The sequence below is a fragment of the Aedes aegypti genome, chromosome 1 (genome assembly GCF_002204515.2).
Source record: "Aedes aegypti strain LVP_AGWG chromosome 1, AaegL5.0 Primary Assembly, whole genome shotgun sequence".
Lineage (NCBI taxonomy): Eukaryota > Metazoa > Arthropoda > Insecta > Diptera > Culicidae > Aedes > Aedes aegypti.
In genome coordinates, this window is record NC_035107.1 from 196,048,635 (window position 1) to 196,063,636 (window position 15,002).

The 15,002-nt window shown below is 40.9% G+C and overlaps 1 protein-coding gene across 3 annotated transcripts in view; it reads right to left on the reverse strand.

The window, feature by feature from the left end:
- The window catches only part of LOC5567775, a 709,794-nt gene that overhangs the window by 173,613 nt on the left and 521,179 nt on the right, over positions 1-15,002 (reverse strand). For all 3 annotated transcript variants that reach the window (XM_021856664.1, XM_021856662.1, XM_021856655.1), the window contains one exon: positions 9,819-9,963. In XM_021856664.1, the coding sequence (XP_021712356.1) occupies positions 9,819-9,963 (145 nt within the window). The remainder of the gene's footprint in view (positions 1-9,818; positions 9,964-15,002) is intronic.

Below are 15,002 nucleotides of genomic sequence, written 5' to 3' on the forward strand. Positions count from 1 at the left end.
TTTTAATGTTATGTTTCATACTACTTTCATTTAAAACATCCGCAACTTGCATTCAATTTTCGTTCCCATACCCACAACTCAAGAAGATGCATCCCAATTGCGAGATAGTTGCACACAACTACGTGTATGACAGCTAGAAGTTTGTTTGTTTCCATCCAGTTGCAATATGGTTAAGTTGTACCTTACGTATCATCTAACAACGAAACATGTTCTGGCAACAGTTTGTTTGTTTGAAAGGTGTTTGTCATTTGTTGCACGGACGTTTTTGCGAAAAGTTTAGATTATTTCAGGCGTGGACTAATTTTGCAGGTAATGAACTTGTATTCCGAAGGGTGCAGTAAAGTTATAAGCAACAAGCTTTGATTAATGGGCTATGTGGTCGCTTTTATAGTGCATTATCGAAGCAATTGTTCGAAGAGCTGATGGAGTAGTGAGTAGAAGAGAGGATTGGTGATCATGAGGTCGGAAGTTCGATTCTCGTTATTCGTTTTGTTTTCATTTTTTTTTTCTTCTAAGCCTTTTGCAACAAATAAGCAAATTCGATATAACTTAAATATGTTGCAAACAGACTCCGCCTCTTGCGCTTTTTGTGTTGCTATTCAGTACAATCGTAAGTCATATTTTCAACAATTGACAGCTCTGATTAGTTTCAAGAGATAATTTTGTTCCTGAGTTGAAACCTGTGCTACTTGGGTTCGATTCATCTGTACCTTAACAATTATTTTTCTATGCTAGTCGACTAGTAGCTAGTTTGAAGAAATAAAATAAGTCGGGTACGGGTCGGGATCGGGTTTGAAAAATGTGAAACTCGTCCATCTCTATTATTTTGTAAATCAGCTTTGTCGAAGACACCAGCTTTAAATCTCATTACTGAACTGAGATATAAACTAATAGAATGTGATTTCTTACCTGGAAAGTTTTTAGACCGATAGACCTCGTTCAATTGATCAACTTTGTTGAAGAAACCGACTTTGTATTTCATCACTCAGTCCATACAAGCAAATAAAATGTTTGTCCGCTAGCGCCACCTTGGGAGTGTTCTCCAAACTAATAAGTTTAAAACGAATAGATCTCATGTTTATATTTCAGTTCAGTGCGTGACAAAGGGGTGAGATACAAAACTGATGTCTTCGAAAAATGTGTTCAACTCATTTTTCGAAGACATCAGTTTTGTATCTCACCCCTTTGTCACGCACTGAACTGAAATATAAACAATCAAAATATGTGTTCCAGGCATTGAAGACGTGAGCGAGCGTAATGAGCATGAACTTTGCACGATCAAAGCGACCATGTTTTCCGAGCGAACTGTGCCTCTCAGTTTGACTCCAGTTAGTGATCATGATCGATCACTGTTGGGATAAACAATGAGCTTGGATTTTCACCTAGCAATACCAAAGTGAAACAGTACCACGAGCCACGATTGCTACGAACTGGTTGAAAACAAAGCAAACCAAATTGAACCTAAATGTAACTGAATTTGCAAAAAATAAAAGATTTTGTGGGAACTTCAATCTTCAGCTTTCTGCAATGACATTTTAATATAACACACTTGTCTTGGACCTGTATAGGATGGATTGAATTTTGCCATTGACAATCACAATCTATTTCCATATAATTGATGGCATGGACTCATAGATCAAGCGTATCAGCCTCCCGTATCGGTACACCTGGAGATCACCCCAACAGACTGAATTACAAATCGACCACGTTTTGATTGATGGAAGACACTTCTCGGACATTATCGACGTCAGAAACTATTGCGGCGCAAACATCGATTCGGACCACTACCTTGTGACAGTTAAAGTGCGCCAACGACTCTCCGTTGTGAACAACATTCGGTAACGACGCCCACCACGGTACAATTTGGAACGACTCAAGCTATCCGAAGTTGCAAGTTGAGGCGGCGTTGCCGGAAGAGGGAGAGCTCACCGAAGCCCCTCTTGAGAATTGCTGGAGTAGTATCAAAGCAGCCATTAACAACGCTGCGGAAGGTGCCATTGGGTTCGTGGAAGGAAATCGACGGAACGGTTGGTTCGACGAGGAGTGTCAGACGGTTTTGGACGAGAAGAATGCAGCGCGGGCGATGATGCTGCAGCAAGGCACCCGTCAAAACGTGGAACGATACAAACAGAAGCGAAGACATAAAACCCATCTATTCCGGGATAAAAAGCTCCGTCTGGAAGAAATGGAGTGCGAAGAGAGGGAGCAGCTGTATCGTTCTCAAGAAACGCGTAAGTTCTACAAGAAACTCAATGCATCCCGCAAAGGCTTTGTGCCGCGAACTGAAATGTGCCGGGATAAGGATGGAGGTATCTTGACGCACGAACGTGAGGTGATCGAAAGGTGGAAGCAGCACTACGATGAACACCTAAAGGGCGCAGAGGAGGAAGATCAAGACAGCAGAAGGAATGGCTTCATCAGTACAGCGGATGAGGGAGACGTGCCAACTTCCACAATAGGCGAAGTTAAGGATGCTATCAAGGGGCCCAGATATCCGTAGCGGTAAACGCGCAGCTATTCAGCAAGACCAAGCTGAGGGTCGTGGGTTCGAATCCCACCGGTCGAGGATCTTTTCGGGTTGGAAATTTTCTCGACTTCCTAGGGCATAGAGTACCTTCGTACCTGCCACACGATATATGCATGCGAAAATGGTCATTGGCACAGTAATCTCTCAGTTAATAACTGTGGAAGTGCTCATAAGAACACTAAGCTGAGAAGCAGGCTCTGTCCCAATGGGGACGTAATGCCAGAAAGAGGAAGGATGCTATTAAACAGCTCAAGAACAACAAAGCAGCTGGAAAGGATGGTATTGGAGCGGAACTTATTGAAATGGGCCCGGACAGGTTGGCCACTTGTCTGCACCGATTGATAGCAAGGATCTGGGATACAGAACAGCTACCGGAGGAGTGGAAGGAGTGGAATAATATACCCAATATACAAAAAGGGTGACAAGTTAGAATGTGAGAACTATCGAGCGATCATCATTCTTAACGCAGCCTTTAAAGTGCTTTCCTAGATCATCTTCTGCCGTCTATCGCCACTGGCAAGCAGATTTGTTGGAAATTATCAAGCCGGTTTTGTGGACCGGCGATCGACGACAGACCAAATCTTTATGTTGCGGCAGATCCTCCAAAAGTGTCGCGAATATCAAATCCCTACGCACCACCTGTTCATCGATTTCAAAGCGGCCTATGATACCACCGACCGCGAAAAGCTATGGAAGATTATGGACGAGAATGGTTTTCCCGGGAAACTGACTAGACTGATCAAAGCAACGATGGATAGTGTACAGTGCTGTTTGAAGTATCGGGTGCATTATCGGACCCGTTTGAAACACGCAAAAGACTTCGACAAGGCGATTGTCTTTCCTGCCTCCTGTTCAATATTGCGCTAGAAGGTGTTATGAAACGGGCGGGCTTCAACATGCGGGGCACGATCTTTAATATATCCAGCCAGTTCATCTGCTTTGCTGACGACGTGGACATTGTCGGAAGAATGTTCCAGGTGGTTTCTGAACAGTATACCAGGCTGAAACGTGAAGCAGATCGGGTTGGATTGAAGGTAAATTCGTCGAATACAAAATATCCGGAGGAACCGAGCGCGATAGAGCTCGCATTGGCAGACGCGTGATGATCGTTGGGGATGAGTTCGAGGTGGTGGACGAGTTCGTCTACCTTGGATCATTGATAACGTCGGATAACAACTGCAGCAGAGAAATTCGAAGACATATCATTGCCGGAAGTCGTGCGTACTACGGGCTCCACAAGACCTTGCGGTCTGGTAAACTTCACTTCCGTACTAAGTGTACCATGTTCAAGACGCTGATAAGACCGGTAGTCCTCTACGGGCATGAGACGTGGACAATGCTTGAAGAGGACCTGCAAGCGCTAGGAGTTTTTGAACGACGTGTGCTCAGGACGATCTTCGGCGGAGTATGTGAGAACGGCGTATGGAGGAGAAGAATTAACCACGAGCTTGCGCAACTCTACGGTGAACCCAGTATCCAGAAATTCGCCAAAGCTGGAAGGGTACGATGGACGGGACACGTTGTGAGAATGCTGGACAACAATCCCGCAAAAATGGTGTTCACCTCAAATCCGCCCGGTACAAGACGGAGGGGAGCGCAACGAGCTAGGTGGTTTGACCAAGTGGAGCAGGATCTTGGAAGTGTGGGGCGATCGAGTAATTTGAGGATAGCAGCCATGGACCGAGTTAGTTGGCGTAACATTGTAGCGCAGGTCATGTCTTGAAGGACGTAGAGCCAGCAAAAGTAAAGTAAAAGTTGACGGTTCATCCAAAACAACGTAAAATTATTCTTTGAATGACGCTTTAATTGACTGAACCAGTTCTTCAGAAGCCTCTTTTCGATCTGGTTTTGCGTTTTCGCAAGCACTCTGTCGCCCTCATTGCAGACATCGAGAGAGTGTATCTGCAAGTCAAGGCACGTCCGGATGATACGCCTCTACAGCGGATATTGTGGAGATTTTCGCCGGATGAGCCGTTTCCAATGTATGAAATGAATCGTGTAACGTTTGGTCTGGCGCCTTCTTTATTTCTTGCAACGCGCTGCTTGCAGCAGCTGGCAGTGGATGAAGGTGATCTGCATCCACGAGCGAAAACAGCCAATAATCAACGACTTTTACATGGACGACTACGTCGGTGGGACCGACTCTGAAAGCGAAGCTATTCTTTTGAGGCAGGATTTAGATCAGTATATGCCTAAAGGAGGTTTTCGTTTGCGGAAATGGATATCCAACGCAAAGGGTGCGTTGCCGGCCGATGATTTAGATATCGGGTCAACTTTGAAGTTCGACCAAGAACAAGTGAAAACTCTAGGAATTTACTGGCAACCAGGACCAGACTGTTTGGGAATCGACGTATTTAGCATTGTCTTTGACAGACAGTGCTTAAGGCGTAAAGTGTACTCCGTTATCGCGCAGTTATGGGATCCAAGCGGAATTAAGGCTCCAGTTATGGCTTGGGCCAAGATTCGGATGCAGCTCTTGTGAATAGCGGTGCAAGGATGTCCCAGGAATCGACCAGTAGATGGACCGAGGTTTGCCAGCAGTTGCAAGCCCTATCAGAGATCAAGGTAGAACGTCATGCCTTTACCATTATCCGATGCTCATCTAGTTTCACGTTCTCTCGGATGCGTTGGAAGCAGCGTATGGAGCGTACATATATGCTCGTTCGATCGACCAGCTTGGGCAGATAAAGGTGGAACTGGTAGCGACCAAATCACAGAGCTCACAAAGGGACATTGCTGGAATCATCTTAAGGAGATTGATAACCCAGCTGATTTGGTGTCCCGAGGCCTTATGCCAAAGGATTTCATCCATCAGCAACATTGGTTTCACGGGCCGCATTGGTTGTCGCTGCTCGATCAACATTGGAATACCGAACATCATCTGGAGTACGAAATGATTCCCAGTCAACACATCCATGGCTTGGCCACTACTCAAACTACTGGAAACTTCTTCGGATTACGGCTTACGTGCTTAAATTTATCAAGAAATGTCAGCATCGTCAATCGCCCCCCACCATCCTCGGTTCTCACTGTGGCGGGTCTATAGAAAGCAAAATTTGCATTGGTACGTTGCGTTCAACTAGAACCGTTCGCTGCATAAATAAAGGCATTGGCAAACCATCGACCGATAACGGCCCATTCTTCAATAAAACTTCTCCACCCGTTTTTAGATCAGCAAGGGATACTTCGTGTTGGTGGCCGGCTAAGACTACCCAGTAAACACAAACTCGTATACGATAGCGCATAAGAGTACCAAAGTGGAGGCGATATACGTACATGCGCCATAAGGCTGCATGCAAAATGTACGTATATCGCCTCCACCTTTGTACTCTTATATCCTTTCATATACGATCGTGTGTTTACTGGGTAGCCGGAGATTCGTATACAGTGCGACAACCCATGATCCTCCCAAGCAATCAAATATGTTCAAGTCAAATGGCAGTCGCATTCCATAAATTGTCAATTCATTCCGGGCCCAGAATGGCTCTCGTCCAAATTCGGCAAGAATTCTGGCCATTACGTAGAAAGGCACTGGCAACCTATACTTTCCGGAACTGCATTCGTTGTTTCCGAAGCCTACATTAGCGGCTCATGGGAGGCAGCTGTGAAGTCCGCCAGAACGTCGCTCATCCGAGTGTTGGGCCAGCGAAGGCTATTGTTCGAGGACATGATGATCATCCTCATCCAAATCGAGGCGAGGATTAATTCGCGGCCATTCACCTCACTGTCGAAGGACCCAGACGAGTTAGATGTGCTTACGCCGGGGCACTTGCTAACTGGCTCTTCGCTAATGGCAATTCCAAATCCGTACTACACAGATGTCCCTCCGAATCGGCATCAACACTTTTAAGGGCTAAAGCAAGTAGTAGCATTGAAAAAAATGGAGACAGGAATACAGTGGGGGACCGAAATTCGTACAGGCTCAAAATCCGTATACTTCAATAGTAGGCGTTTTGTATGAAGTGGACGGATTTAGAATAATATCTTAGGTGTACGGATTTCGATCCCACACGGTACATCTCGCAGCTTCACAACCAAAACCAAAGATTTCCTCAAGCAACGTTACTAAAAGTGAGCCAAATGGTGGTCCTTAAGGAGGATGGTGACGCAACAATTCAGTGGCCTCTCGCCTGTATAGTGAAGGTACGCACTCCAAATGGTGCGGTCTACAGGCGACAAGCATCTCGAGTTTGCTTACTTCCTTTTGGGAAGTTCATAACGAGTCCAAGAGGCCTGAGAGACGACATGGATGGGATCCCCAAGGCCTCAACGAAGTATTGGATTTGAATTAGATGTTTAAGACGTAAGTTTTTTGCATTATGTATGTAATAAATTCGTAAATTCCTATTAGAATTTAGGTGGCGGAATGTTAGGAATGGTATACAAATTATGTCACGCTAAATTTCATCTTTTTTACCACCTCCCCCTCCTTTTTCTTGTTTTTTGTATGAGTCCTCCGAAATTTTTGTATGGCTCGTCACGCTTGGCTTGATCCCCTCCCCTCCTAGGAGCATGAAGTAATTTGTGCATGACCCCTTAGGAGTAGTCTCGTTAATTTTACCCTCAGGAGAAACTTTCTCTCAAACCAACATAGGGGCACACTATCAGGTGCATTGCACACACGTAAAATGTGGCCGGTCACCTATCCCATGCCATGTATTTTGTCATATACACTTTAGTATAAAATAAACCATCCACATAAACGGTCGTCGTTTCGCTCAACATTTTCAGTGCGTATTATTCGTCTAAAACGTAGTTCTGTAGAACTAGCGAAAGAACTAACTTAAAATCGAATCACAAGATTGGTGTAACCAACTCCTGTAACCCAAAGATTTATGCATGAGTTCTTTAGTATGAAAAGGTGATTATGTTTGGTAACAATATTGAAAAAAAAGTTGAATGTAGGAAAATTGTATGTAGAAGCTCATTGCTATTGTGGGCTTATTCTATTTGGCTATTGTTGGCTATTTCGATTTTAACTTCAAACAGTTTGATACTTCTTCTTGGCATTACGTCCTCACTGGGACAGAGCCAGCTTCTCAGCTAGTGTTCTTATGAGCACTTCCACAGTTATTAACCGAGAGATTTTTTTGCCAAACTTGCCATTTTCGCATTCGTATATCGTGTGGCAGGTAGAATGATACTCTATGCCCAGGGAAGTCAAGGAAATTTCCATTACGAAAAGATCTTGGACCGACCGGGAAAGGAAGGCCCCCTTAGCCGAGTGTTTTGATACTTGTAATATGTAATGACGCAAATACAAACCAAAACAAGATATTGTGTTGATTAATTTATCTGAAATCTTTGTCGAAACTTTAAGAATTGGAAATGATGAGTAATTGGAATGGTTCATCTAATATAACAAAATTTCCCTAGGACTGGAAATCTCTTCAATAAAGATAATAATCATTCTCATACCCGTTGTATTGAATTGCTCTATTAAGATGCTTCCTTTATTTGGCTTTGAATAATGAGCTTTCACAAAGAGATGATTAATTTGCCCTTAAATTACAGTACTTTAGTGTTTGGAACAAATACCAATCATTCTTCAAAGTATTTTCCATTTACCTTTTACGTCTTTGGACCATTTTGAAATCACCACTGAATAAGCTGGAAATTTCACGAAACATTATTTTTATTTAAAGGATGGGAAAAAAGATGTAAAAAATTGGATTTTCATTTTTTTTTTTCTATCTTCCTAAACTGGGATGTTTAGTTGAATTGTGCATAAATTAATATAATTACTCATTACTCAAATACTCCCCTAGTCTGTTATGTGTTGATGAGGTTCCACATTTTGCGTCCTGAGAACATGCATAACTATCGTTAATAAAAAAACGTCTAGAGTTTGACATATCTCCTTGTCATTATTCAAGCACAAACCAGTGAAAACTCTATCCTGCTAAGGTTTATCGACGTTCGATCGATCACATAGTACCGGATTAAATTCGTTATTAATTACGGATAATTCCACCAAAACCCACACTTCGCAACGGCTAGCCAACCGAACCACGAGTATTTCAACGGGACTGCCTTCCTACATATATCTCATCCTTCCACACACACCCCAATGCGCTTCATGGCGGTGCTCGGTGTTTGGACCTGTGATTGGCGTTAAATTTCACGCTCAAGGGCAAAAGTAAATGCGGTTATATCACGCTTCAGCCAACCAACGCGCGGTATCAAGGGACCAGAGCGCCACCACAAGACTACAAGCCATAATCCTTCCAATCCGCCCTCGCTTTCCCGCCGCGCCGGCCAATAGCGATCAAGTACTTAATGATGAGCTGGACTCCACCGTCATTGACTGCATGAACCACGTAAACACTGTCGATGGCAGGGACTTCCAATGTGTTTTCTGAACTTGAATACAAGCACTTTATTAATAGGTTATTTGTTTCGATTTTTCTGATTGTTATATATTAAGCATGATGGGCTTGAAAATTTTCGCCAAATTTTCCACTTGCCCCAACAATAAAAAAAATCTTTTCTCAAAGCAAATTTGATGTAATTTTGTATGGTTAGAATGATATTATTCTTAATCTTTTATTAGTGCTATGTTGTATAATTTGGTTGTTTAAAAAAACATATATATTGTCAAGAATGTTTGTCACGTCAATGTTTTCGATATCGACGAAACAAAAATTCCTCACAAAGTTACGAACAATTACGCTAGACTGATAACAGAAGCACACGCTAAATTTAATCTTTTTTGGCCCCCTTCCTACCCTTGTCACGGTTAAAAATCATATTGATTTTCGAACTACAAAAAATTGGCACTCCAAAGGGTATCCCGTCTTAATGCGGGGTTTGGTAATAGAGCGTTAAATCGATATACCAGAGACATTCGGTATCGCGGTTGAGCATCTCTGCTAATAGAATATGAAAAGCAAGAATCGACCCGCACAAAATGAGAACAAATTGAAATGAGAGGGTGGAGGAATGCCGCCCACACCACTAAGGATATCTCCCATGATACCCAACTCAAGCCCATTGAGCCGGTATATAGTGAGAATGGGTGGCTATTTTGCGATTAAAATTTAATCGATTTTGCACCGGATCAGGAAACCATGCTCGCGGGATTCTCATCCAGTCCAAATCGATCGGAATTAGTATGCCTCCCTTCTATCGAACAAAGTTTGAAAGTGATGGTACAAAGTACAAAAATGTTATTAATCCACCACAGACCACTGCTTTGAAGATTTCTTGAAACACACCGCATAACCGATTTGAACCTTCGTGGATTGGACTCCGCAAATGGAAGATCTGCTTCTTTCATACGCATCCTTACCTATCTTCCATCCGGCACTTGTTTTCCCGCACTTTGCAGTGCAGTTTGAAATCTTCGAACAGTTTGATGCACTTTCGCTCCTGCTGACAGACGGAAAGTGCATGATTGCACGTGGGGAGTGCGTCCACTGGGTATGGATCTTTTTCTGAAATGGAAGAAAGGAAAATAGGAATGATTACAAAACATGTCTGCGTAATTTTTAGTAAACTCAGTGTTTTTATGGTGCGATTATTGTTGAGAATGATGAGTTGAATGCATTTATTGACATAGCTTTAAAGTTAATCCATTTTCTCACGAGTAAGCAACGTATATATTTCCTCATAATGAGCTATACGCCTGTTTTGTATTTTTTGATGGAACAGAATGAGTCTTCATTAAGTTACAGATTCATGGGTTACTACCATATTCAATATTCCCCTCCATTAACAGGAATTTGTAGTAATCCAAATTGTTTTGCAGCTTCAACAAATTTTGCAATCGGGACAGGATTCTCTTACAAAATGCCGCATATTTATGTCACGGCGTGTCTGGTAGAACAAAATTATCACAAAAAAATAGGCATCGCTAAATCTTTCAGCATTCGAAAATATAGGTTTTGAGCTTTCATTTGGCGGGTTCCCCAAAAAAATCCACCGAGGGATCCCGAACATTTTTTTTTTATTTTAAATTTTTGTTCCTAAAGTACAATATTTTCAAATATAATCATGGCAAAAGACAGTTTTTCTTTCTCTCAAGCTCGATGGTAGCCCAAATTTCAAATGAAAGTTGATATAACATAGATATGGTCGGCGTTAAGTCAGAGTGGACCAAGTGACATTTTTGATATTTTGAGAAATATGGGTTTAAAGTCTAACGCTCTGTAATTTTTGAACTCGTTTAAATTTCGGTTCAATATTTTTACACGTCTTTATGTTACTCTCAAACAATATAATGTAAAGTGTTAATCATGAAAAATCATAATCCAAACCTCTAATAGAACGATTTTTTGATGGACTATGTGTACTTGGTCCACTCTGACTGAACCAAAGACCATCGTTCAGTGAGCTGGTTCACTCTGACTGAAAAATTTCTTGATAAATAACAATTATTTAATGCTTGCATGGTCAAACTGGGTGCATAACTCTAATATAAACAAATTATCAAGACCCTTCGACACCAGTATCGTAAATTCTTAAATAGCCCATATAGTAAATACCAAAATCAGTGACATTACGATAGCTTGAAAATTAAGGTTTCGCAGGGTCAGGGCATTGAAGACCAGAAATATTCAAATATGCGTTCAGTCAGAGTGGACCAAGTGAAAATCTTGAGTACCGACCAAAATATGCTGGTCCAATAAGCGGATCGTAGGACATGCCATACATACACCATAGAACTACCGTAAACTTCTATCGGACTCTGAAATTGACTCAAAAAATGCAGTAATCAATCAGTTTATTGCTTTTCAACACTTGGTCCGCTCTGTCTGCACAGAATTTGTTGCAATTTCTGACCACCCATCCGAAAATGGTAAATGGTCAAAAATCAAAATCAAATGCATCGAATCATGTAATATTTATAAATTTCTATTGATGGATAAATAGAAGAATGATTCAATGTTGAAAAATCTGACAAATCTCCTGAAATGTCCTTCATTTCCTCGCATTCCTAAGCGCGCTGATCGTTTTCGCTGTTATGGTAATAAGCACTTGGTCCATTCTGACTGCACACTTTTATCTATTTTTGTTGATCATCCAAAGTAAACTTATTGCATATCTCTCGCAGTTTACAGCATTCTTCAAATCTGATCAAAGTGTAACGGAGGTAAAGTAATTTTGCATCTAATGAGAGAATAATCCAATTTTTTCAAGTTTTGTACTTGGTCCCCTCTGACTTAACGGCGACCATATATAAGATTACATATTGTAATAGACATAACTGTCCTAAGTGATCTTGGGGATACGACACTTACTTGTACAGTGGAGGACACACTCATTTGAGTTCAACTAATTTTCATTCATTTACCAATATCCGCACAGCTGAGCGGTAAGCAAATTAATTTTAACTGATATGTCAGCCTAACATCAAGTTAACTGAAAACAGCACCTTTGGGTGTCGTTACCAAACGTCACTTTTACTAAGATGTGAACAAACGACATTTTACCGAGATTTGCACAGCTGAGACCGGCATTCGGATTTAAGTGTGTATTTGATTCTAGTGTATAACTGTTTCTGTTCATATTTAGAAAAGATTAATTTTCTTTTCCTTCTTTCTGGAATTACACCCCTATTGAGACAAAGCCAAGTTCTCAAATAAGAGTTCTTCGGTTACTCATTAACTGAGAATTCGATTCGCCTATCATGATTGTTTTATATTTGTGTGTATTGTGTGTAAGAAAAATATACTCGACCGATGAAATCTAATCAACCATCCTGAAAATTCCTCAAACTACGTAACGCTCTAGGGGAAGGGGGGAATAGCGTTTAATTTTTCCATACAAAAAAAGTTATGGAGGAGGATGGGGTGAGGTGGTCAAAAGTTTCCGATTTTAGCGTTACGTAATAAATGGACGCTGCCAAACGATTGATACGAAATAGAGCTCTTTTGAACCATTTTTACAAATCAATATCACTTGCTGCTGGATTAATATTATCATATTTTCCACAATTAATATGATATAAAAAAACAACATGCCGAAATAGTGACTCTTTGAACTGAAAATAGTCTTGCAGTTGTGTTAACTCAACTGTTAAATCCCTGAAAATATCGTGGTCAACAGGCAAAATCTGGCTTCATAAATAAGCAAAAATGCCACATTTGAGGAACAGAAAATCTATTCAAGATTCAAGAAACGCCATTCCATGACCAAGTAAGTACTAACAGTTTGGACCAGACCAAAAGAATCATTGAGTCATTTTTTTTTTCAATCAGTACGAAACAGTCGATAAATTCGATATCTTTGGAAGTTTGTTCATGATGTCTCTGCAACGGAAATTCCATGGACATCTGACATAAAAAAGGGACACATGATTTGAATTTGGAGATCCTAATTTGACTCCTCCTGATCCCCCAAAAAGCTCCAAAAGGTAATGTAAAATACATGCTGTATGGAGCTCATTTTGCTACGACCAATAAATGCAGCCTCATGATTGATGTTGCTTTCATGAAATAGCCCAAACAATTGCAAAAGTTGCACCCTGTATTCGCTGATGTCCGCATGAATGGGAAGGTATCTTTTCGAGATATTGAAACCCTTAGAATAAAGTCATACAAATCTACTGTAAATTGCAGGTACTCAACTCTACGGGGCAAGTGGGCACATGAAATTTAAATTTTTTTATTCTTCCTCATAACACTTACCGTTGCCAATAATCACATAATTAACCATATTTCATGTTGAAAACATATATTATATGAATATGATATCAATCTTAAAAAAGTATAAAATGGTAAAACTTTCTTGTTTGTAAGCTACTTACGTGTTTTAATTACTGTAGTAATTGTGAAAATTGTATTATTGTTGTTCTGCTTGTCAGAAAACCACTTTCACGGTAGAATTATTTTTATGATGTGATTTAACAGGAAATATCTTCCTTCTTATTTTGATGTTTTTAGCTTGGAATTTCAAAATTTAATAAGAATATAGTTCTCATTAAATTTTGAAAATTCCAAGCTTAAAACATCAAAATAACTTCAATACTATTAAAAAAGACTGTGTAGTGTCACTTACTCCGGGTGCCTGGATAATATTCTTAATGAGGATTATTTAAGCTTTTCGCTAAGGCTTGGGTAACAGGGCGTTTAAGCATATTCCATTTACTTTCGTAGGCCGTTGTAATGTTGATCCATTATACTTTTAATCTTTAACGGTTGATTGGCAAAGGAAATTCTCATTCAATAACTAAGTACTCAACGAACTCTAAGCTGGGAAGCAGGCTATGTCCCAGCAGAGGTGTAATGCCAGACAGAAGAAGAATAAATTTAATGTATTCTAACCATGAAAAGAAACAGTGCTCGGTTAGATATACTTCCACAGTATGAATAAGTGAACAGTCGAACTTACAACATATCTAATCGAATAAGTGTCCTATAGCTCAATAAATCCTCAAAATCACATAGGAAAGTTTTGTTTTTTACAAAATGAAACTCAATAGATATGTATATATATTTATTTTATGAACTTTAATATGGAAATAAAACTTTTATTCAACGATAAAACGATTACTGTCTTTTGCAATGATTACATTTAAAAATAATGTAGTCTAAAGAACAAAAATTTTAAATAAAAAAAATGTTCGGCATCCCTCGGTGGATTTTTTTGGGGAACACGTCAAATGAAAGCTAAAAACCTATATTTTCGAATGGTGAAAGATTTAGCGATGCCTATTTTTTTGTGATAAACCTTTCCCATATACACGCCGTGATGTGTTTTGTGCGAGGAAAATAGCGTATTTCCTTATAGGCTAGGCACATTGCACTACGGTTATCGCAGAATATGGGTACAGCAACTTGTACCAAATCACCTCGTAGTCCGCGCCGCCATACAGATTCTTGTGTTGCAGCAGACAACGCCATGTACTCGGCTTCCATTGTAGACCATGCCACTGTTGGCTGTTTCTTGCAACTCCATGATACTGAGCCACTTGTGTATTGGAACACATACCCCGTATTAGATCGCCTGGTATCAGCCTCATTGCCCCAGTGCGCATCACTGAAGCCCTCAAAAGAACGATCTGGTTGTGTTGCATTCGTACATCCGGAAACGCAGCAGTAGTTCTTTAATATACCGCCGCTGTTCCAACATGATACCGTTCTCCTGCTGGGTGATTCTCATTCCTAGTACTTGCTCAGCTTGACCTAGATCTTTCATCCGGAACGGTTTCATCAAGCGATTCTTCACGTAGTTTACCCATTCCTTGTTGTTAGGAAACAGCAGGAAGAAGTCGACGTAAACAGCTCTCACGATTATTTGCGATTATTACGACACTTACCACTTACCGGTCGGATTCTTTTCAAGAACCATTTTCACCGGGTTGTTATCCGACATTCTGGTGGCATGCCCGACCCACCGTAGCCTCCCAATTTTTACGAGGTGGACGATGGTTGGTTCTCCCAGCAGCTGGTGCAATTCATGGTTCATTCGCCTTCTCCACGTTCCGTCTTCCAACTGCACTCCGCCGTAGATGGTCCGTAAATACCTTCCG